The sequence below is a fragment of the Marmota marmota genome, unplaced genomic scaffold (assembly GCF_001458135.2).
Source record: "Marmota marmota marmota unplaced genomic scaffold, marMar, whole genome shotgun sequence".
In the NCBI taxonomy this organism is placed as follows: domain Eukaryota; kingdom Metazoa; phylum Chordata; class Mammalia; order Rodentia; family Sciuridae; genus Marmota; species Marmota marmota.
The window spans coordinates 3,085,594-3,108,849 of record NW_025999942.1 but is presented as its reverse complement, the minus strand read 5'-3'; the positions used below and the strand labels follow the sequence as shown (position 1 = coordinate 3,108,849).

General features: G+C 33.3%; 1 protein-coding gene across 1 annotated transcript in view; it reads right to left on the bottom strand.

The window, feature by feature from the left end:
* Positions 1–23,256, bottom strand: part of Mycbp2 (MYC binding protein 2) — a 233,163-nt gene that overhangs the window by 21,772 nt on the left and 188,135 nt on the right. Inside the window, 14 exon segments of the mRNA XM_048801244.1 lie at positions 408–691; positions 1,722–1,988; positions 3,544–3,624; positions 5,535–5,624; positions 5,874–6,113; positions 7,215–7,280; positions 9,318–9,542; positions 9,720–9,876; positions 10,918–11,078; positions 13,975–14,124; positions 14,955–15,154; positions 16,220–16,377; positions 20,190–20,357; positions 22,392–22,636. Of these exon segments, the coding sequence (XP_048657201.1) occupies positions 408–691; positions 1,722–1,988; positions 3,544–3,624; positions 5,535–5,624; positions 5,874–6,113; positions 7,215–7,280; positions 9,318–9,542; positions 9,720–9,876; positions 10,918–11,078; positions 13,975–14,124; positions 14,955–15,154; positions 16,220–16,377; positions 20,190–20,357; positions 22,392–22,636 (2,492 nt within the window).

Genomic DNA, 23,256 nt, shown 5'->3' with positions numbered 1-23,256 from the left:
GCAAGACCATATCTCAAAATTTAAAAAGGCTGGGGACGTAGCTCAGTGCTTAAGTGCTCCTGGGTTTAATCCCCGTACCAAAACAAAAAGAAAAATATTTTTCTATAATATGTTCTAGTAGACTAGAAACTTTTTTTAAAATAATTTTTTTAGTTGTAGATGGACACAATACCTTTATTTTATTTGTTTTCATTTATGTGGTGCCAGGGATTGAACCCAGTGCCTTATGTATGCTAGGTAAGCACTCTACCTTAGCCACAGCCCAGGACTGACTAGAAACTTTGATTGAGCTGAGGTTTGCTTCTCACAGGTGTTATTTATTTATCATTATTGTGGTAAAAAACATATTAACATAATACTGAAATTTACTTTTATATACTATGAGGGAGGATGAGGCAATGACATACCTGGAGTTGAAAATCATAGGAAGGGTGACCGTTGTAACTCCTTTGCCCACAGTGGTGCCAGCTGTTCCTGTGATAGTGGTGCCTTTGGCTTTTAGCTGTACGGTGAGTGCTTTGGCTATGCACCCAAGAAACATGTCCAAGATACCCAGCTTATTCCAATCTCCTTTCTCAGTTGAGTGAATGATATCACTGATATCTGCTGGGGGCAGAGATTTCACTCCTATGATGCTGGCCAGACGACTGGGGGTCACTTCAGGCAAAACTCGTCTTAGCAAGGAGGTCACCTGGTAAGAACAATAAAATAATTCATTTAAGTGTGATTTTGGGGGGAAAGGGGTACAGGGGATTGAACTCAGAGGCACTCAACTACTGAGCCACATCCCCAACCGTATTTTGTACTTTTATTAAGAGACAGGGTCTCACTGAGTTGCTGAGGCTGGTTTTGAACTCATGATCCTCCAGCCTCAGCTTCCTGAGCTACTGGGATTATAGGTATGCACGACTGGGCATGGCTAAAGGCTGATGTTTTAAAATTTTCATTTTTTAATACGCCAAGCTATCGTTCTACAACTTCAAAATCTACAAGAACAAAAACATTTAAATACTACTTTTAATTTTGGGAAGTGAAGAAATATAATTTTTAAAAAATTTTTAAATTTTTTTGTGGTGTTGAGGATTGAACCCACGGCCTTGTGCATGGGAGGTAAGCACTCTACCAACTGAGCTATATCTCCAGCCCTTAGGAAATATGATTTAAATACTTAAATTTCTGGAGTAGTAAGTACCAACCAGGGCAGCAAGAAAAAACATTTTTGGTCTGGGCTAAATGACATTATATGTATATATTTCACGGTAAAAAGGTAATCAATAGCCAAAATATTCTTATCAAAATACATTAGTAAAACAGAACATAGTTTTTGCTCTTCTATACTCTCATCATGAAGTATCTTCTATACTCTCAAAAATAAAAAAAAAAAAGTAAAAATAAAAAGACATGGAGTTAAACTATAGGCCTTAAACAAAACATTAAAAAAAAAAAAAATCTGTACTTCAGGTCCTTGGGTAAGTCTCTTTGCCTTGCCTTGTGACTTTTACTTTTGTGGTGTGTGTGTGTGTGTGTGTGTGTGTGTGTATGTGTGTGTGTGTGTGTGTATGTGTATGTGTATATGTGTTACTGTGGATTGAACCTAGGGTCTTTCATTTGTTGGGCAAGTGCTCTACCACTTAGCTACACCCATAACTTCCATCGTGTGGTTTTTAACAGTTTCAAGTAACAAAGAAGCACAAAGGCAATTGATATGATCAGTCACCTACCTGTCTCTGGACTCTAGGAGAGGCTGTGTGAAGCAGGGAAAAGAGATCCTGAAGGAGAGTTAGTTGTTGGGCCAGATACTGTCGGCCAACATTAGAGCCACTCAATGCTAAAACCATGGAGAGCAGCTCAAAGCAATATGCATCAGAGGAGGCATCTTCATCATTTGGCTGAGAATTGGCATTTTCTTTGCTTGATATGGCATGTTCCCATTCTTCACGAACTCTGGTGGCTTCCATGCGAATAGCTTGTACTATATGAGCACACACCTACGAAGGCAATGCAGAATATGTAAAAATACATTCATATGTCTTATTTTCTTCTAATAAAACAAAGAATAAGTTAATACTCAATTCAGTTTCCTCTCAGTTAATGCTCCATTATACTATTCTCTTAATTCATCTTAAAATCAATTAAATAGACAGGCAGTGGGTCATGCACATAATCCCAGTGACTCAGGAGGAGGCTGAGGCAGAAGAATTGCAAATCTGAGGGATAGCCTCAGCAACTCAGCTATGCCCTCAGCAACTCAGCCAGATTCTGTCTCAAAATAAAAAATAAAAAGGACTGGGATGTAGTTTAATGGTAAAACACCCCTGGGTTCAATCCCAGTGTCTAAAACAAAACAAAAAATAATTAAGTAAAACAAGGGGAATCATGATAAAAATATGAATACTTAAATTAACCACTACGTAGAAATTGATTATATACAAATTTCCAATGTCTCTGCCTGTGGCTTAGCACATCAAACAAGAACTAATCAGCATGGTTTACCACTTTTAAGGCACTTTCTTTTCATATTTTAGCATGCCTATTCATAAAGCTCTTTAAAACTGATGGTATTTATAATTGGCAGAAATATTTATTTTGTGATTTCTAAGTATCCAAAAGTCAATGAAACATTGTTATAAAGATAAAGCACAAATAAATTCATGTTATTATTTATTTTAAAAAGATTTAATAATGAAAGTTAAAATAAGCTAGTTTAAAATCAATTTTTTACTTTTGAAGTGCTATTTTTATTATCTAGCACCACTTTAAATGAACAATCTAGCACTATCCCCACGCCCACTCTTATTTAAAAATATTAATGCTGATTTTGTAAGCACTATTAATTGCTCATCAAAAAATAAGATAGATACGGTGGCACACGCCTGTAATTCCAGCAGCTCGGGAAGCTGAGACAGGAGGATTGCAAGTTCAATGCCAGCCTCAGCAAAAGCCACGCGCTAAGCAACTCAATAAAACCTTGTATCTAAATAAAACACAAAATAGGGCTGGGGATGTGGCTCAGTGGTTGAGTGTCTCTGAGTTCCATCTCTGGTACCCCCTAAAATTAAACAAACAAGCAAACAACAAACAGAACAGGCGGAGAGGAACATAGAAAATGTAAACGTAAACTGATTTAGCTGGATGGATATCTATTTCTAAAATAAAACAATTCCTGAAAATGAGAAGTAACAAACAGCAGTAGGGTAAAAAAGTTAATATTCATATAAAAATATCTAAAAAATGCAGATATGGCAGAGTGATCATTCCTTTCTAGAAAAAGGCAGATACATTCTATAGGACTTAAAAGAGTCACCATAAAAAAATCCTGCATAAAATTTGGAAGAGTTTTTTTTTTTTTTAAGTATTTTTTCAGTTGTAGATGGACACAATACCTTTATTTATTTTTATGTGGTGCTGAAGATCGAGCCCAGTGCCTCACATGTGGAAGGGACGTGCTCTACCACTGAGCCACAATCCCAGCCCCCTGGAAGACATTTTATAACCTAAAAACAAGCAAAATCTGACAAAGATAATGCCATGACTAAACCCAACCTGTTTTTGTAAGTTGGTCAGTTTGCTCCTGCTGAATATGATTCCAACCATATGTTCTTTTAGGTCAGCATCTGATGTTGCCTTTATGCAGAAAAAGAAAAAAATGAAATGTGTATATTTGGCATTTCAAAGTAGCTTGAGAAATTATTAAGCAGCTATATTTAAGGGGAATTTATTTTAAATTGAGGCATATAATATTAAGACAAAGGAGAAAGTTTGAAGAAATAATAATTGTCAAAGTGATTATAAAAAGAAAAAGCTTTAAAAGGCTAATGAGCTAATCTTGGACTTTAGTAACCCAGAAAAAGCAAACAGAAGGAATAATAAATATAGAATTGAAATCATTAAAATAGAAAAAATAGAAGAAACAATAAAACTAAAAGCTGATTTCTTAAAAAGACCAAATGATAAACCTTGTTACACTACTCAAGGAAAATAAACAAAACACAAATTGCCAACATAAGGAATGAAAGAAGACACAGTCTACAGATTTTCCAGGTATGAAAAGGATAGAAGAATATACAGTATATATCTTATGCCAACAAATTCAGCAACTTAGATGAAATAAATTACCTGAATGACAGAACTACCAAAGCTTGCTCAAGAATAAATAGATAAATAAAATCTATTTTTACTTATTTACTGTATCTATTAAAGAAAGTGAATAGGGGCCTTTTTTTCCTACTTAAATACTAGCACAGAAATCCTTTTAGATAGTGTCTCTTCCATTTTATTTTTATTTACATCTTTCATAACTTATTTGGTTTTGCTTTTTAAATGTCCCTACATTCAGATAGATTTCACAGCCATACTATTGACCTATCTGAAGGATACAATTTCAGTGGTTTTTAGAATATTCAGAAACATGTGCAATTATTTCCACAATCTGATAACATTTTCATCTTGCCCCAAAGAAGCACTGTACTGTATAGCTCACATCCTCTAATTCATTTTCTTTTCTTTTTTTTTTTTAATTAAAGAAAACAAATTACCTGGAAGCTAACATCACATATTGAATAAAACCACAGCAACATATTGATCATCCTACTGTATAAAAGTAAAAAATGGGAAGATAGAAATATATAAAAATATCCATTCTGATGGAAATTCTCAGCAAACTAGGAAAAGAAGGAAACATCCTTAACTGATGAAAAACACAAAACAGTAGAGTTAACAGCATAATCTGTGAAATGACTAAAGCACTTTCTCTTTTTAAGATCTAGAACAAAACAAAGATACTTTCATCTCCTTCTACTCAATATAGCAATGTAGGATGAACCAGTACAATAACACAACACAAGAAGCTGAGGTTTTCATCTTAGGTATGATGTTTTAGTTTATACAAAATAAGTAAAGTAATTGCATTTTAGAAGAAATTTCAAGAACATTATAAAGAACATTTATTCCAACAAAAATTTACTGAATGTACGTGTGATTATGCCCTTTTGGGTAGAAAGACCAATCAGGCGTATATTTGGTTTCAAAAAAGCTATGCGTGTAACAGAGGAAGAAATAAAACATACATGTAGATAAATACAAAAAGAGAGAAACCAAAGAGAGGTATACATAGATTTTTATGAAGTTTACAGAAGGAAAACTGCTTTTTGTCTGGGGAAATCATAAAAAGGGTTCCTGGAGAAGATAGTATTTTTGAGCTGGGCTGAGAAGGGCAGATAAAATGGAGGTGGAAGATAACTGATGAGACATAACATAGTAAATGACTAAGTTAATTTTACAAATTCTAACAATTGAATAAAACAGTCCTAGGTATACAGCAACTTTTGCTGTGACTTAAAATACTAAATTATACATTAACAAGTAGTAAATTTTTTTAAATAGTTCCTTGATCTTCTAATTAAAATAAAAATAATTTAAATGGCATATAAACCACATCTATTAAAATATAAAGCAGCACATGGATTATTTCTCTGAATAAAAGAAAATGAAAAAGGGAAACAAATTTTTAGAATACAAATAAATACATTGTATACTTTTTCTTCTCCTTCAGGTGATGACAAGAGTGCTTTTTCCTCTTGTTCTGGTGTAGGCTCAGCATCTCCAGAGATGAGCTTTCCAAATACCTGTGAGAAAGAATTAATGCAAGAATTACCATTCTGAAAGCTAGAGGATTCATCAGCTGATTCTGCAAATTGGATAATATGCTATTCTTGCTACCATGACTTTTCAAAATTACAATACAACATTCAGCATAGGTGAAGGGTTAAGAGAGAGAAAAATGGGCCACATTAGTAGCCATACATGCGTTTTAAACTCTCAAAGTGTATCATGTCAATTCATCCTGTACTAGAGTATGCATTAAGGACACTCACTTGTGATGTAATAAGTCTGAATACTCTCAGAGTCTCAGCTTCACAGTTCCTTTGCTGGGCCACGCTGGCTGAGATCTGGCCAGCGATTTTTGTGCTTTCACCATCTTTCCAGCCTAGGACTTTTACTTGTCGAACTCTTAGAGTATTTTCTGGGCCCTTTAATTCAATTTTGATGATGTGATTATCTCCTCCTGGAAGTTCACTTGTTACCCAACCAATGTGCCTGGAGTCCAGATCGACCTGGTCAAGGAGAAAAGGGACAGGAACCTGATACCGCTGAATGACTTTTATCACTTGCCTAGACTTAACATTAGTAACAGCCACCTCAAATAACAAACAACTTTACAGAGAATGACGGTTATTTCTCATATAAATTTTGTGAGGTTAAGTAGTATTATTTATAGAAGCTATCCTACAGAAGAGGAAAATGTGGTTAACACAGTTGAGAGATCCTTGGTAAGTGATGGACTTGAGAATTAAAATCTAGGCTTGACTACCATGAGGCCTACCAAGTTATTTGAGTAAAACCATTAGCAACAATTTACATGACAGTACTTTACCTATAGGGACTGTCAGAAACACTCACAAGATCAACAATGAAGCTCTCTCTGCTTTGTTTCATCTGAAATCTCAATTCTTTCAATATAATTAAAAAAAAAAAAAACCAAACCAACAAACAACCAAACAAAAAACTGGTCAACTCTTGAAAGAGTTGTAACCCCAAAAGAACAGCTTTCATAACTTAAGAGAGTTTGTTCACAATCCTAGGCATGCCCAGACAAAGCTTAACTTGTTTGTAGAACTGGTTTGTTAATTGACTTGAAACCTAGATATGACTGGTGTTATAAGTGGTAGATTTTTTAAAAAATATTTTTTATTTGTATATGGACACAATATCTTTATTTTTATATGGTGCTGAGGATTTAACCCAGGGCCACAAATATGCAAGACAAGCGCTCTACTACTGAGCCACAACCCCAGCCCCTAAGTGGTAGATTTTTTAGAATAGATAATAACCCATTTTAACCTAAAGTGTAGGTAAATTAGAATGTTAATTGTGAATCAGATCTGTAATGAATTTTAAGGTACCTGAGTCTGTAGAAAAGTGGGGAGTGCAGGACTGCAGGCCCAATATAATCCCTCGTGACTGGGGAATACTTAGGACAATATCTAGCTCAGAGACATTTGTTACTGTTCCAACATATAGACTAGCTATCAAGTTACTGTTAAGATGATTTTCTACAATTCTTTGTAATGTGCCCAAACTAGAACTCAACAATACAGGCTGAGAAGAAATTTCTCCCTAGGTAACAAATGTTTATTGAAAAAAATTTCAATTACCTGCTTTATTCTGCACAAATCTTCTACTGCTTTGCCAGTTAAGAAGGTCATTGAAGTAACTTTATTCTAAAAGAGAAAATTCCAATGTTAGGCTTTATTCCTGCTTCAGAACTTACAATTTCTTATCTCCAACCAATGCCATAAAAGGTCTCCTGTCTGTTTTAATGGTCCTTCCTAATTGACCTCAGACTAATTATCCAACCATTACTTCTACAGTTGTAGTCTTCTCACAAATTCTATCTTAAATGTTACATTTCAACCTTCCTTCATATGCTCTCACAGTTTGACATTACCTCTCTTTATCCAAATTCTAAACATTTCAATTCCATAACTTCATGTAGCTTTTCAATAATTTTGCTTGCCATTCATGTCCCATTCTTGTTGCTATAATCTCAAAAATTTTGGAAGTAAAAATAAGGAAGGATGGTAAATAACAGATACTTATGAGTGCCACAGGCCTGCTTTACAACAGTGGGTTCTATGCTCAAGATAACTTGCCATACTAGGGAGGGCAACATTTTACACAAAAAATAAATATCAAACCTTATAAACTCAATGCCTTTAAATACTGAAAATGAGTCATTCAGGCATTAGAATGACAGATCTTAAGATTGAATAAGTATTATATAATGCATATCCACAATAGATTAATATATTAATTCTTTGGAGTGCTATGAACCATGAATGCTATAGGCTGATGCAACTTAAATCAACAAATGCTCTGAATAAGGCTCTTTAGTGTGCAGTTTAGGGGAACCCAGGCTCAAGGTACAAGGCTCAAGGATAATATATATAACATAGAAGTAGTATCTTAAAAGGAAGGTAGATGTCAGCTTATACACTAGAGAATTTAAAAATGAATATCGTTATAACTCTTTCCTCTTAGAAAAGACATAATGTCAAATTAATTGTAGTCACTGTTCTGAAGGACAGTATGTCCTGGTGTAAAATGTTCCATGAGTCAAAGATGACTTTGTACTGAGCAGTGAGTTCCAGGCAGAAAAATGTTTTGATTTATAACATTTAACTTTCTCATATGATAAAGCAGTTGTAGCAGTTGAAATTCTTAATCAGAAGAGCAAATAAGCTCATTATTTATTAATTAAGCCCCTTTTTCTTATTCAACACCAGGGGCTAAACTAATATGCAGGGATGTACTGGAGTTACAAGGTTGCTATGGATGGTCTGATTGCACATTGGACTGCCATGGTGGGCTTTACCTCCATTTTATCTGAGACCCTTCTCCACCATTTCTGATTCTTCCTGAGAAAGGAAAAATGTGAATGGATAAAAACTGCTTGGCAATGATCCAGAGAGATTTATTAAAACTGTATTTGCCAGCAAGTCACATCTATCATGAGGAAAAAAATTTCCAAAGACTATACTTCTCCAAGAATGAGGATAGAAAAATAGTAGTCCAGAAGATGGTGCTATCTTCTTGGCTCAAGTGAATTGGGCTCTTTTCCTTTGTTCAGTGTCTTTTATGAAACAATGTTCAATTCTGTTGAAACATGTTAGATATACTACGACCAAGGAGACTATAAATTATGACTATTTTAGTTTAGGAACTCTATTTCTGTAGTGAAGCTACCCAGAGAGGATCTCTCTCTGCTGAGTCTTAAACCTGGGCACAGTGGCATATGACTATAATCCCAGTAAGTGGGGGAGACTGAGGCAAGCTTGAGAGGCTAGACCGGGCAACTTACAGAGACACTGTCTCAAAATAAAAAATAAAAAGGGCTGATAATGTAGCTTCATGGCTGAGTACCCCTGGTTTAAGTCCCTGTATTGCCAAAAAAAAAACAAACCAAAACAAAACAAAAAACAACAACAACAAAAACAAACCAAAATGAAATAAAAAAGAAGATCATGAAGAATAAAATTATAGATTTTTATATTGCTTAACTGTAGTCATGGTATATTTGTAATCAGACCTGTTTTTAGATTGATAGTCCATGGTGTGCCCAGTCATATTAATCTGTTTTTATATTTAAGATCTGAAGTCCCAAGTGATAAATCTTTCTATTATATTCAGAAATGAGTGCAAGACTATTAGTAGTCTCAAAAGAACTAATGAGCCATAAATTAAGTTCCCTTTCTTACCCCAAGATCTCGGGAATTGTCTACATGTACAGATACATAGCGGGCACTGATTCCCTTCACACAGTTGATAGTGATGTTCTTAGTTTTGTTTTTATCTTCATCTCCTGATTCCCAAAATGTTTCTGTGGAACCGTCTGTCAAACTTCCAATCATGGCAGGTCGGCTCGAAGTTTTTATATCAACAATGCTGGTTAAGTCCTTTAAGCACATAACTATGCATAATTCCTATCAGAGACAAATATAACTATTCATAATAGTCAAAAAGAGATCTTCCCTGATGAGAAAACAGATACATGATAATAAATAATGTAAGACAGAATCAAATTATTTGAGTACAGTTTTTCCTTTAATCCACTGTTGACTATTAACTATGGAACAACAGGAAATTGTTGAATGACTGACCTGACTCATAGCTTCAAAGCCAGACTGAATACTGATGCTAAAACTCTCTTCACTATCTCCATCATCTGATTTTGACAAAATATTGTTAATGTGATGAAAGACATTGCTCTGATGGAGGAACTGATGATCAGATTGTTTGAATTTGAGACTCCAGCATCTAAAAATATAAACAATATAAACAAATAAGCAATATAAATACATAAGTGATATGTGAAATAATTATTTTCTAGGAATATCTAAGAAACATCTATAGTAGTTACTTTATTCTGTAGCTTAAATCTCAAGAAATCTTAATGCTCTAGTAAAAAGTAGAAATTTCAAAATATGAGGGAATGAAATAATTACTAGTGGCTTTTTAAAATTTTTTTATTTTGGTGAAATAAAGGTAATTTCTTTGGAATAAGATAATCTCTAGAAAAGTTCACCCATTTTAAATATAGGAAATTTAAGATATGATAATCAAAGTGATAAAAGCAAGAAAGATAATGGGTCTTTTGTATAGGCAAGTGTTACACCAACTATAACAGCTTCTCAAATTTATTTGTTATAATTCCATGCTCATTCATTAGGGCCTAATACATCTTGCAGTTCAAACATTGTATGAAGAGACAAAATTCTCACTCTTCCATTGGTCTTATCATTAGGCATGTGGGAAGTTGAATCATTTCATTAACTTATTTGTTATATAAACCAAAGGTGGATTTAATTATATCCATAAGTCCAGTGTATTGACCTAACAATAGGTTCACATGTAAAAGTAATGCAAACTTTCAACAGATTCCAATTTAACATTATGTCTGTTTCTTAGGGTAGTTTTAAAAATGACTACATGTAATTGGGATTCATTTTTCTTCAGATTTTTTTCAAGTCAAAACACTATTTTGGTTTGGTTCACGAGATTTCATTTTTTTTCTTCTTTTTGGTGACATTAAAATGATCTAAGATATAGGAAATATGGAAAAGTGAGGGAGATTGTTAAAAGGATCATTTAGAGCACTAAGAAGTATATTATTCACATTTTATAGAAGGGCAAATAGTATGAGCTAAAGACAGGAAGGAGGGAGACATCACTTAACATAATACAGGGATTCCTAAAAATCTTACCTAATTTAAAGATGTTTTTCAAGCATTTAGTACTTTGAATACTCCATAAAATGTCTTCTCCCACAGTATCTAGAACATATCTATACAAAATTACCTTAGGGCCATTTGCTGCAATGAACTGCCACTAGGGAGAGACATCATAAGATCAGAGATTGTCTGAAGTAAACGATGAAATGTATGTGGTAATGGATGAGCAGCTTCTCCTGCAATCACGATATCTGAGAGTGGATGTTCACACACTCTTGTATCTTTCTCCTAAAATAGAAATTGAAAGTAAGTCTATCAGTTTACATGCTAGAATAAACTTTCTTCACAAAAGAATATTATATATACTCAAACTATACCCAATACATACAATTAATAACATCAATCTAATTACATCTGTAATATTTCTAGGGAAAAGGCAGTAAGACTGCTCACAAAGTCAGCAAACAAGTAGCATATATACACATCAGTTCTAGGGTATTCATAAATCAATTATTAGAACGAATCTAAATGTATATGCATGTGTATATATGCATAAATTGTGCATGTATTTATATATGAGAAAATAACATGTTAGAAGTTGAGGTCACCATTAGTTCATATGACATTTTTATGAGATTTTAATGTGAATTAAGACAAAAATGGTCCTTCCTTAAGGCAGAAGAACCACAGCTTGGAAAGAGGGATAGATTGGATTTCATTCTGCATTTAAATGTCAGTCAGGTCTTTCATATTATTACCTATGGAATAACATTTATAATGGAAAACAGTAGAGTACTTCAAATTCCCAAAGAAAGGAAATTAGTTAAAACTGGATCCTAGCAGAGCAATAAATATGTTTTAAAGCAGGGGTGAATGAAGCACACAGGTACAAGAGCTAAGTGGGCCCCAAATTGGAGTTGATGGGGAGAAGTGGAGAGCATATGTGTATGGAGGGGAGGGCTGTGGCCATTAAAAGACTCAGGCTTGGAGTGCAGACTTCAACAGCTCATGCCAATGGATATTACGTGGGAATGTCTGTCCAGAGTGAGGCAGTTCACTTTAATTAAGAGAGGGTATTCACATACTCATGGATCCTTCTAAGGTAGAAATCAAAAGCAAGTTTGTCAGTTAATTATTGTAAAAGAAGAGTCATATCTATTTTAAAAGGCTGATTTTTTTTTTAAACACATATAAGTCAAAAATATCTGAATGCTCAAACTGGCCTATGAACCACTAGGGTTTTTCTTATTTTAATAGGTCTGGCACTTGCTTTCTAAAGAGATTTTAGGAAAAACTATGATGATTTAGTTAAAAATTACCACTGAATAATAAAAAAACCAGGCTTTTTTAGATGATATAAAAATTTTAAGTTCATTTAATCAACTGAAAAAAAACATGACTTTCTTTTCATCAAACAAATTCTTGATTGGATTCATATTTCTAAAACTCACACTTATATTTCAGTCTTTGCTCATGGTGTTTTTTCCATTTGCAGAATCTTATACACACCATGGTCAAAATCTATTCTGTGGTATGTACTTAAGAATAATGTACCCCATTCCACCTAAACCGAAATAGCTTCTTCTAATTTCAACAAATGTTTCTATAAAGTACTTACTTTTATAAAGAATATAATGTCACATTTATATCACATTAGGTCATCAAAGTACTTAGAAAGTAGTGATTGTTATTTTAATTATTCCAATAACTTTGCACAAAGTACTTTACACTTGCTGAACTGAAACAAAACTGCTTAATAATAAAAGTGCCTACTATTATAGACTACCTACCATGATCCAAGTCTTTTGAGGTAATATACATCATAATAAAACACTTGAAAGGTATGAAAAAAATACCACAAAAAGTGAGTCTCTTGGTCCTGATAAGCCAGTCACCTACACTTGTAATTTCTATTACAGCATACCATATTACTAACTGGTCTATAAGTATTATTTACATAAATGGCAGTACTCTAAGCATAGTTCTCTATATTTTCTTCTTCTTTTTAAACCGTTTACAATTTACCTTAGAGATCATTATATATTACAAATGTAGTAATATATATTATCTTGCTGTATAGTCTTCCAACAAATAAAAATATCAATTTATTTCATCAGTCTATTTCACAATAGTCATTTCGGTTTGTTTTCAATATTTTGCTTTTATAAAAAATTATGGGGGCTGGGTTGTGGCTCAGCAGTACAGCACTTGCGTAGTACATGCAAGATGCTGGGTTTGATCCTCAGTACCACATAAAAAATAAATAAGTAAAATAAAGGTATTGTGTCCAACTATAACTAAACAAATATATCTTTTTAAATTCTGTAAAGAATCAACTTGTATATTTGTTACTTCACACATGCATACACAACAGGAAAAACTAAAAAAAAGTAGAATTACTGCATCATTTTTAATGCCAATTTTTTCTAAATTTTTGCCAAATCATTCTCCAACAGGCTGTTACTCCATAGCAAAGTATGTTTGTGTCTCCATCTTGTTGCCAATGTGAGCTCATCAAACTTTTTGAACTACATCAATAAGCTAAGTAAAAGATGATCACTTTTTGCCTCCTTTAATGCATGTCTATTGAGTACACATCATAAAAGTTCTGGTTTGTATTTTCTTTCCAAAGATTATTGTATCTTGTTCTTTCAGGGAGAAAGCAGGCCATCTATATTCTGCCAAGGATTAGCATTCAACTTGGTTGGACTGAGATTATTTCAGTTGTGTTCTTGACTTTAGGCATTGCTCTTAATGCTAAGATGTGGTCCATATTCCTCTGGCATGGCCTTTCTGGGGTTTAAATTGCACATTAGCAAACTTCCTCACACTTACTCCTGTGATTGAGCTAGAACATAAATGTCTTCCCAGCTATTGATCCTCTATGTAATAGTGTTGCTCCGTTTACCTATCATATGTTGTACCATAACAGTATGCATCTTTCAGTTTATTGCTTTATGATAGTAGTGTGATATACTGTGTTCAATGAGATGTGACTATCAGCATCTTTGCTAGAGAGAAAACTTTCACTAAGTATTATTAATACTTTGTCCATAGCATTGAAATGTTACACATTTTTTTCAGGTTAGATAATCCCTGAATGCTTTCATACAAATTATGAAACTATCTTAAGAGTGTTCTATTCAGTTTCTATAGAAATATGGACAATAAAAACAAATCTCACTTGTTCTGCATTTTCTTTATTTGTTTTATTTTCTTCATCTTCTTCTTCCTCTGGTTCTATTGGAGCAGGAGTCAGTGAAGCCACAAAATGCCACAGAATATCATGGAGAGAAGTTGTTTGGATGACATTACACAAAAGCCAGTTGAATGCCTGAATAGATGATCAAATGAGTCCAAGATAAAAATAAAAAAGTATATGAGTTACAAAATGTAGGACCTTCCTTACTCAGAAATGAAGTAACTTCATGGACTACATGCTTCAAGGTCAGATGATAGAAAACTAAACTTGGTTCACTAAAAGCATAAATAACTTGAAATAGTCAATAATTTTGGTCTTTGTTTATAAAATATAACAGAGGAAATATATATATGAAACCTTCTTAATATTAATTTACTCAAGTACATTTTTTTCTAATTTGTGTTTAGGATTTAAATAGAATATTTCTCAAGCTCTACACAAGCTACCATTTTACTTAAATATACTCGTTTCATTCCCATCAATGAGGTGTCAAGTTATTCATTACACTTATGATAAAGAAGAAAGATCTTCTATATTCAGGCCTGTGACATACAGTAATATAATCATTCCAGAAAATGGAAATCTGGGTAAGCAGTTATTGCTAAAATTATAAATCAAAAGTCCTACTTCTCAACCTTTTTGTATGATTATTTTTTGATTCTAATGAAATGATATTCTAAATATAAAAAGCTTCTTAAAAAAAGATAAATCTCAGGATTCAAATAATAAAGTAATACAGAAATAAAGTTCCTTAGAGTATTTAAATACAGAATTCTAAATTAATTTATATCCATAAACTTTAGAGTTTAGTTTTCATGTGAACACTTGATATTTTCAATAGGCTTTTCAAATGGCTTTTAATTTGAAGCAATTAACTTGGTTTAAAAAAATGGCACCATTAAATACAGAATCATGTGATTTGTTTGATCTGTGAATCACTACCTTCATTAATGTATTCATACCTCCATAGCAAAAACTCGACAAGCAGATTTCCTTAACGCCTGTTTCATTGCTATTTCAAGACCTTCTAGATCATGATGCTGTATAACAAAGGCTAAAACTGGCCATTGGAAATTTCGTTCTCCTTTGGAAAGAGAGCTGTGGGCTGAGATTAGGCGGGAAAGTTCAGGTGATGGATGCCTCAAGAGGGAAGAACCAACTTCTGTTAAAAAAACAAAAATTATTAATTTTCATAGGTGGTGCATCTGATTAATATATTTAATACTGAAAATAATATTTAGCTTATTCAATTACAGCACTTTTAAGCACATGACACAAATCATCACTATTACAACTTCTACTGAAAAAGAAACTGAGGCTGAGAAAGATTAAATGTCATACTTTCCTAGAAGTATACAGCTATTTATTTGTAGAGGTGGGTTTTGAAACCAGGGCCGAATCCAAGTGCATGGTTTGTAAAAAGCTATATGATTTATATTTTCCCTAAATGGAATCCACACATCATCTCTACAATTTTCTAAGACTGCTTTATAAAAGATATCTCAATAATTAAGTTCCAAAATATTTGTTAACAAACCTATAAATCATTGATTCTAAAAATATTTTCTTGAAGATCTTCAATAGTAAGATACATAATTATCTGCCTATTATTTTAACTTCAAATCTTCATTTTTATAAGTGGCTTACCTAATAAATTATCACCATTAATATCCTCTTCTCTTGGGTTTCTTTCAGTATTTTTTAGGCAGAATCCCCAGCACTAATTTGAGGCTGCTGACAGCAATTGGTCCAGATTATACAGATTATTATTATTATTTACTGATTAAGGGTTACTCATATCTCCAATATTCTTTTTTTTTTTTTTAATCTACTCAGAGTAGTGGTAACTTTAAGAGCTGTATGTTTCTATGAGGGTAAGGAGATAGCCATGATTTATAAGCCATAGGAACTGCTGGTTCATTGAAGCTTGGTGGAGGAGCTAATGGTAGCAAATAGTTGGCTTTGATATTTTACAAGTAAGACTGTAAAGGTCAATTTATTCTTGAATAATCACTAAATGATCTTTGGACATTTGCTCCAATTGAGAAGCAAAACTTAGAGGGGCACAGTTATGGCCAGGTCACATAGATTGTCTATCCCAAATTAGAAATTAATCCATTTGCTCCCTTCATATATTACCCTTTAAAAATTACCTGCAAAGAAAATAATTTTCTTTTTTATGTTCAGTAGTTGAATCACTCAATTTTCTTTTTATCTATATACTTACCAGTGTCTCCACTATTAACTCTTCTTCTAGGTATAGCTTTAACTCGTGCAGGTAAAATGGAGTGTTGTTTATCATATTCAGAAGCAACAACTGAGTATGATCTTTGGAAGACAGTTCTCTTTGCCAGATCAGTATCAGTTATGGGACTGGTTTCCAAACTGCAGATATATCAAGAGCACAGGTAAAAACTTAGGACAAAAAGTAAAGTGTAACTATACTTCTTTTACAATAGTGTAGTCAAATATTTCAATCTGAATTTGTGTGAAGAAACAAACTTAAAATTCAACTTGATGATTTCTCTTTATATCATAATTTAATCTTTACAAATATAGTAAAATTTTGATCTCAGAACTGTATCTTAAAATTTTTGATTTTCTAAAATAATTTTACATTTTAAACAAAAAAGAAAAGCTATCAAATATTTTAATGTCCTTTTATAATCAAAAGCACTGGGGTGGAACTCACATGACAAGATACTCTGAGAAAACAGGTAGACATAATCATAAGTGTACTGAACAAAAGGAAATGGTTGTGTTCATGCACAATCCTAATAAAATCAAAACTTAGTGCATTTTTCTTTTGGTAGTTGAGTGTTCTATTAGGTTTCTCACTCTTGGGAAGTGCTACCCAAAGCTCATTTTAGAGCACGGCTATATCATAGTATAATGAGAAGTAACACTGATTTTGGCATTATCATTCTATTATACCTACATTCTCCATAAGAATGCAATGATTTTTATTCAGGCTTAAATAACTGATGTTTTGCTATTTATTTTAGTAACATTAAAATACTTACAACTTTATTAAAAGGACTATATAACTTTCTTTTGGAGATATTTTTTTTTAAACTACTTTCCTTTTCTGATTTTTCAAGCACAAATCTACAAGCTATTCTTCCATGTGCTCTTTTTTTCTGTCACCTCACTTCAAATTGGGACATTTTTGATCACCTATAGTTCTGGAGTTGTTTTATTTCCATCATTTAAGCCAGATGTGAAATCCTATATCCCTCAGTAAGCTTATATATTTTCTTTCTTTTTGGTATGCTTAATTAATAAGTCACACCCCTAGCCCTTTTTATTTTTTTGAGTTAGGGCCATGCTAAGTCGCTGAGACTGACCTTGAACTTGGAATCCTTACCTCTCCCTGCAAGTTTATATATATTCTAAGAAGTGGCTAACTTCCTGGGTGGTTTATTTATTCACCATCTCTCTGAGCTGACAGAAATTCTTGTTTTAAATAGAGTATGAATGCTGCACATAACCATCTGGGATAAATGTGTCTGAACGACAGTCTGGCTGCTTTGTTCCAAAATGACTGTGTGCGGGTACATTAGCGTACTTCATTTTACATTTGGATTTACTATCTTGTTTTCAGAGGCAGTTTATCAACTTAAAAAGAGTTAAGAATCAATTTTTTAAAAATGATCTGTTCTTATAAAAATGATAATGCTTCTGAGAAAATTCAAACACCAAAACAAAAAACAAAACCCTAGGGAAGAAGCAAACATGGCCATCGATAACACAACCGAGTACACTGGGTCAGGTAATTCCTTGTTGTAAGGACTATCTTGTTTAGCAACATTGGCTTCTACTCACTAGTTGAACTAGCTCAGTTGTGGAAAACAAAACTGTTTCTAAATACTGTCAGATGCTAGCTAGGAGGCAAAAATCACCCCCAGTTGAGAAATACTGATTTAATGGATTCACTCACTGTTCATCATCTTTAATAACAAAGAGTTGTCAGGATGTTTTTTCAAGAACAACTCAAAGGTGCTACATACCCCAAATCATTGTATGTCAGAAAATATCTCAACCCAGCTGGAAATAAAATACTTGGGTCACAGTTTCTTTGCTTTAGGATTTTGTAAATATTACATTTATGTGCTCTGGTACCATCTTATATTTACTATACACTGTATAGACTTTAAAACATGCTTTTCATTAACCATTTGACTCATCTGATTGATTCATAATTAATTATGAATTCTGTGGTACAATAGTGCTTTTACAAAGAATACAATATGAGGGTTGGGGCTGTAGCTCAGTGGTAGAGCGCTTGCCATGCACATGTGAAGCACTGGGTTCGATCCTCAGCATCACATAAAAATAAAGATATTGTGTTCATCTACAACTAAAAAAAATACAATATAAAGCTTTAGAGATATCCTTTCTTTCAAAGTTATGATACAAAAGTCTGTTTTGGGTCTTACTTTCCTTTTGCAAAATGACTTGTTTTGCCTTGTTCAGATAATTGAAAAATCCTTTTTTTCCCCCCACTGGAGTTTCAGTAACTTAAGACATTTCTTATAGTAACATGTAGTAAAATTTTCCTAATATCATTCAGTACTTTTTATATTAAAGCTTTAGATAATATTCTATTGTATTAGTTGTGTTTTCTACTTCAAAGACATCAGTTATTCTTATATTGGATTATCCTGTTTGTATCTGATATTTCCACTCTAATTGCTATAATCTGTCCCTTTTTCTTTACTCATTGTGATTATCTCAAATCATTCCACTGACTGATGTTATAAACACTTCTAATTAATTTCTTAGTTTTATAACTTTAATTTGATGGTTGGTCTGCTCTCTTACTCTGCGATATATCTTGCATATAAATAAATAAAATATATCTCTATTTTATTTATTTATATGCAATGCTGAGAAGCAAACCCAGTGCCTCACACACTCCAGGCAAGTGCGCTACCAATAAGCCCTGGCCTCAGCCCCTGCAATATGTCTTTTTACTTTGTTCTGCTTTTCATTTCATTTTCACATCTGAGCTTATGTTTTATTATACTTATGTCATTATCAATTTTTTCACTGCTTGAGAATACTTATAATAATATTCTTCTTTTGCTGAAGAGGAGTTGACTTCATATCTTTAGCTAGAAGTTTATACTCTTTGAACTGAAAGATTAATAATAACTCAATGACTCATACTTATCAGACTAGTCTCAAAATGGTTTCTCACTCTTTCTAAAAGGTGTTATCTTCTTTAAAGATCTAAAAGCCTGCACTATACTCTTTGGAGAAAATGTCAAGAGCAGCTCACAAAAACTGAGGAGTGATCCACACACATGAGAGCAAAAGCTGCAAGTATTTTAATGAAAACTACTCATTTGGGTATATAAGTTCTATCATGCTTATTAAAGTATCTATTATTTCAGTTTATGATAATTATGACTATATAGTATTAACACATTGGCATATCTTATTCAGCATGTTCACTCTTCCTGCAGCAAATATTTTTCTTTCCAATGATATGTTCAGCTATACATAACTGAAATCCTGACGTCCTCTTAAATTTATCTTTCTCATTATCCAGTTAATCAGGTCACATTCACTGTTTTCCTACAAAATATCTCCTTTATTCCTCTATAACTACTGTCAACATAATCCAATTCCATATACTTAACTGAAATCTTTGATTAAATTTATCTCTTTTTCAATTGATGCTGCGAGACTATATCTGCATTTTTATCATGGAATTCCTCTTCTAAAATCATTTCAGTGGTCCTCAATTTCCTTGTGTACTATGGCTACATGCTTCTATTCAGTTTTCAAGAAGCATTTTGCTTTGACATTACCATACCTAAGCAAGGAGGCATTGTAAGCAATAATCCAAGACATTTTAAGATTTATTTTCAGTGCCACTTGTCCTATGAAATGACTGAGTACTGCCTCAAAGTTAACCTTTCCTAACTATAACATTAAATGTTATGATACCTTATAATATAATCTCTTACTACATCATTAGTTGATCTTTTCTCTCAAGCTAGTCTGCTTCTCCTGTCAAGGACCTTGCTTTATTCATACAAGCATGCTTTTTCATACTACTCCACAGTGACTCACTGTCCCTGCTGAAACAGAAGGTTCTATTAAAGATCTAGAACATTCTTTTTTAATTCAAAGTCTTCCTTCCACCAAATATTGGCGATTAAATTGAGAAGAGAGAACTAAAATACCTTGGAGGCATAGACTTCATATTGCTCTCTGGCTCTTCAAATACATTAGGAATTGCATCAGGAGTTACTGATATATAAGGGGCAGGTACAGATGTTGAACGCAGATATCTCATTTCATCCTGGAATAGGTTGTCATCTTGATAGCCCACAAAATTTTCATGATGATGCCTGTATTAAATCAAACCCAAGAACTTAAGAGTATGATGGCAGCACAGATCCTCTTCATTTTTAATCTCCTTTAAAAAAGGCAAAGCAGCATATGTGAATCTTCAATTAAAGGTTAAGTATTAAAAGAATGATAGATGTAAGCAGGTGGTAATAAAAGTCTGATAATTTTACATATAGATAGTCCAGGTAAAACAAACACTTTAAATCCAGAATTGAACCCATTTTCTTTTCTATCAAGAATATTTCCATCTTCTAGTATTTGGTCAACCATCCAGGAGCTTAGGTTAGAATATCTCAGTGTCGTAATGATCAACCATCATTAATCACTAAGGCCTATGATGCTAGGTTTCCCTTCACAACCATTCTCTCTTCTCATTCCCTATCATCAATGCCATAGTGCAGGCTCACAGACTTTGTTGCATGGACTATTTGAAATACATGTGGTAGCTTTTGGGGCAGAAACATATATGAGTCAAATTTGGAAAATATTAGGTATATGGAATGTTCCATGGTTTAGGAGATGTCCTATCCCCAGAGAGCTAAAAGTATAAAATCTATAATTATTCTATATTATAATATTTTACATTTTAAAAATTGATTCATTCTTTTTCATATTGGAACAAATTATTACTAACCTAAGTCCAGTAAATGGTCTACCTGAGGCTATACATAGGTGGCATTTGGCATGCCTGATGATTTCTACCTTGGACTCAAATGTACTCAGTCTCACATTTTCTGTTTCCTTTTTTATTTGCCCTATTGCAATAGTAACTATAAACATTTCTAAAAACCATACAACTCTCACATAAAAAGAGGACAACTTTCTAAACTGAAACTGTAGGCAATATCTAAAAATTTTCATCTGTCAGCTGATAAAGAAAATCTGAATTTGAAATATGAAAGACTGTTTTGGAGTGTCAGTGTGTAATGTGTGACAGTATAGGCTGTAACACCAAGTTCCATGTAGGAAAATAATACACTATTAACAAGTCTCTCCATCTGTGTTTATGCCCTTTTGTCCAATTTTCATATTAGTTTTCACATTTCACAAAGTGACTTTTTAATTGCAAACCCTTCATATATTTCCCTGTTTAAAATTCTTCCACTGGTTCTTCTGCCTACAGAAATAAATGCAACTTTAGCATGAGCTACAGAAGTCCACATTACCTGGGTTCACTGTTTCAAGCAGTATTTCACTATTTTCCACCAGCAACCAATCCTTTAACAATCCTGTGACTCCTCAAATGTGTAGCAATTTCATTTGTCTTTATTCACTTGGGATACTCTGCCAGAAATCACTGTCCTCCAATCACCTGATGGATATCTATTTATTCTATGAGACTCTACTAAAGGATTAGACCTTGTGGCAAGCCTGTCCTGATTTCTTTGGGAAGATTCAAGGGTTTTCCTTCTTTTATGCTCTAACAGAGTATGCCTCACATGACATTGTAAATGTTCTGATGACATGTTTATCTTCCCACAAGAGTGTGAACATTCCAGAAGTCAGGATTTTATTGTATTCATTTCAGGGTCTTTGGAACCTAGCACAAAACTGATACCTACTTGGTACTTATTTAATGTTAACCAAATGAATAATTTTAAAACTGAAAGATTACTAGAGGGAAACATTAGTTTCTTTCTACGTTAGCATTTCCCCCTATTAATAGACTGAAGTAAGCTTATCAGAGAATAAAACATAGTTACTATCTTACTAATACATATTCTATACTAGTAGTAATTACAAATTGACAAAGTATTTCCATTAAATACCTATTCCCATAACATGAATATCCTACCAATCATAGGCCAGCCAAGGAAACTCAGAAACCATTAAAGGCAATGCAGAAAATAAATTCCTAGAGGATTCTTTACTTTGCACAATTGCTTATGTTGTTCCCTATCATCAAAGGAAATACAGAACTACCTTTTGATATCAGTTAATTAACAGTAGCTGTTAATCCAAAGGTAGTGAAACACACACACACACTCTCAGTCACATACACACTACACACACACACAAACAAATCTTATTACCTAGCTAAGGTCTGAAGGTAAAGACAAGGCATTTTCACAGGAAGATCCTCAGAAATGCCCTCTTTCACACTGGGCAGCTGTGACTGGAATGGTTTTGCAGGGTGGTAACACAGAATGCTTGGTTCCGCAGCACTGCTCAGGGACAGGAGGAAGAGGGCATTGGCTTTGATGACCTGGTGAGCTTCCATAGTGGGCAAGGCACGAGGGGTCTTGACTTGCATTGGCTTTCTCCTAGATTGTTTGACCTGGCAAAGAAGAAACTGAAGTGGTTTTCTCCTACTTATACTTAAATTTTTAATTTGTTAGACTATGTATTTTGAATTTCTTTTTTTTTAATGTATTTTTTTAGTTGTCAATAGATCTTTATTTATATGTGGTCCTGAGAATTGAACCCTGTGCTTCACACATGCTAGGCAAGCACCCTCCCACTGAGCCACGACTCTAGTACTTGAATTTCTTTTAAAAATTATTAAACACTTCTAAAACTATTTAGAAATAATAAAGATTACCAAAGTAGCATTCACTTTATGCTTCTCCTGAACTGACTGAAACTACTTTATATTATACACAAACTATATTTCCTTTCTATCCTTGGAGAAATTTAAAATCTAACTCATTAAATCTAAATACAGTTTAAAGAAACCAGCAATATATGTGTGGTGAGGGGGGCGAGAGGGGCATTCAACAAAATTCTATGGTTTAGTACACCATTAGTGGGAATGATCTTGAATTTCCAGGACTCCTATGAGTCAATGAGGTATATGTCCCATAGGTTAGTTATCATAAGACATAATTTATCTTTTAAATTAAAAATAGCTGACCCAGTACAAATATTAAATTTGCATATTATTTCTGTTATAAAGAG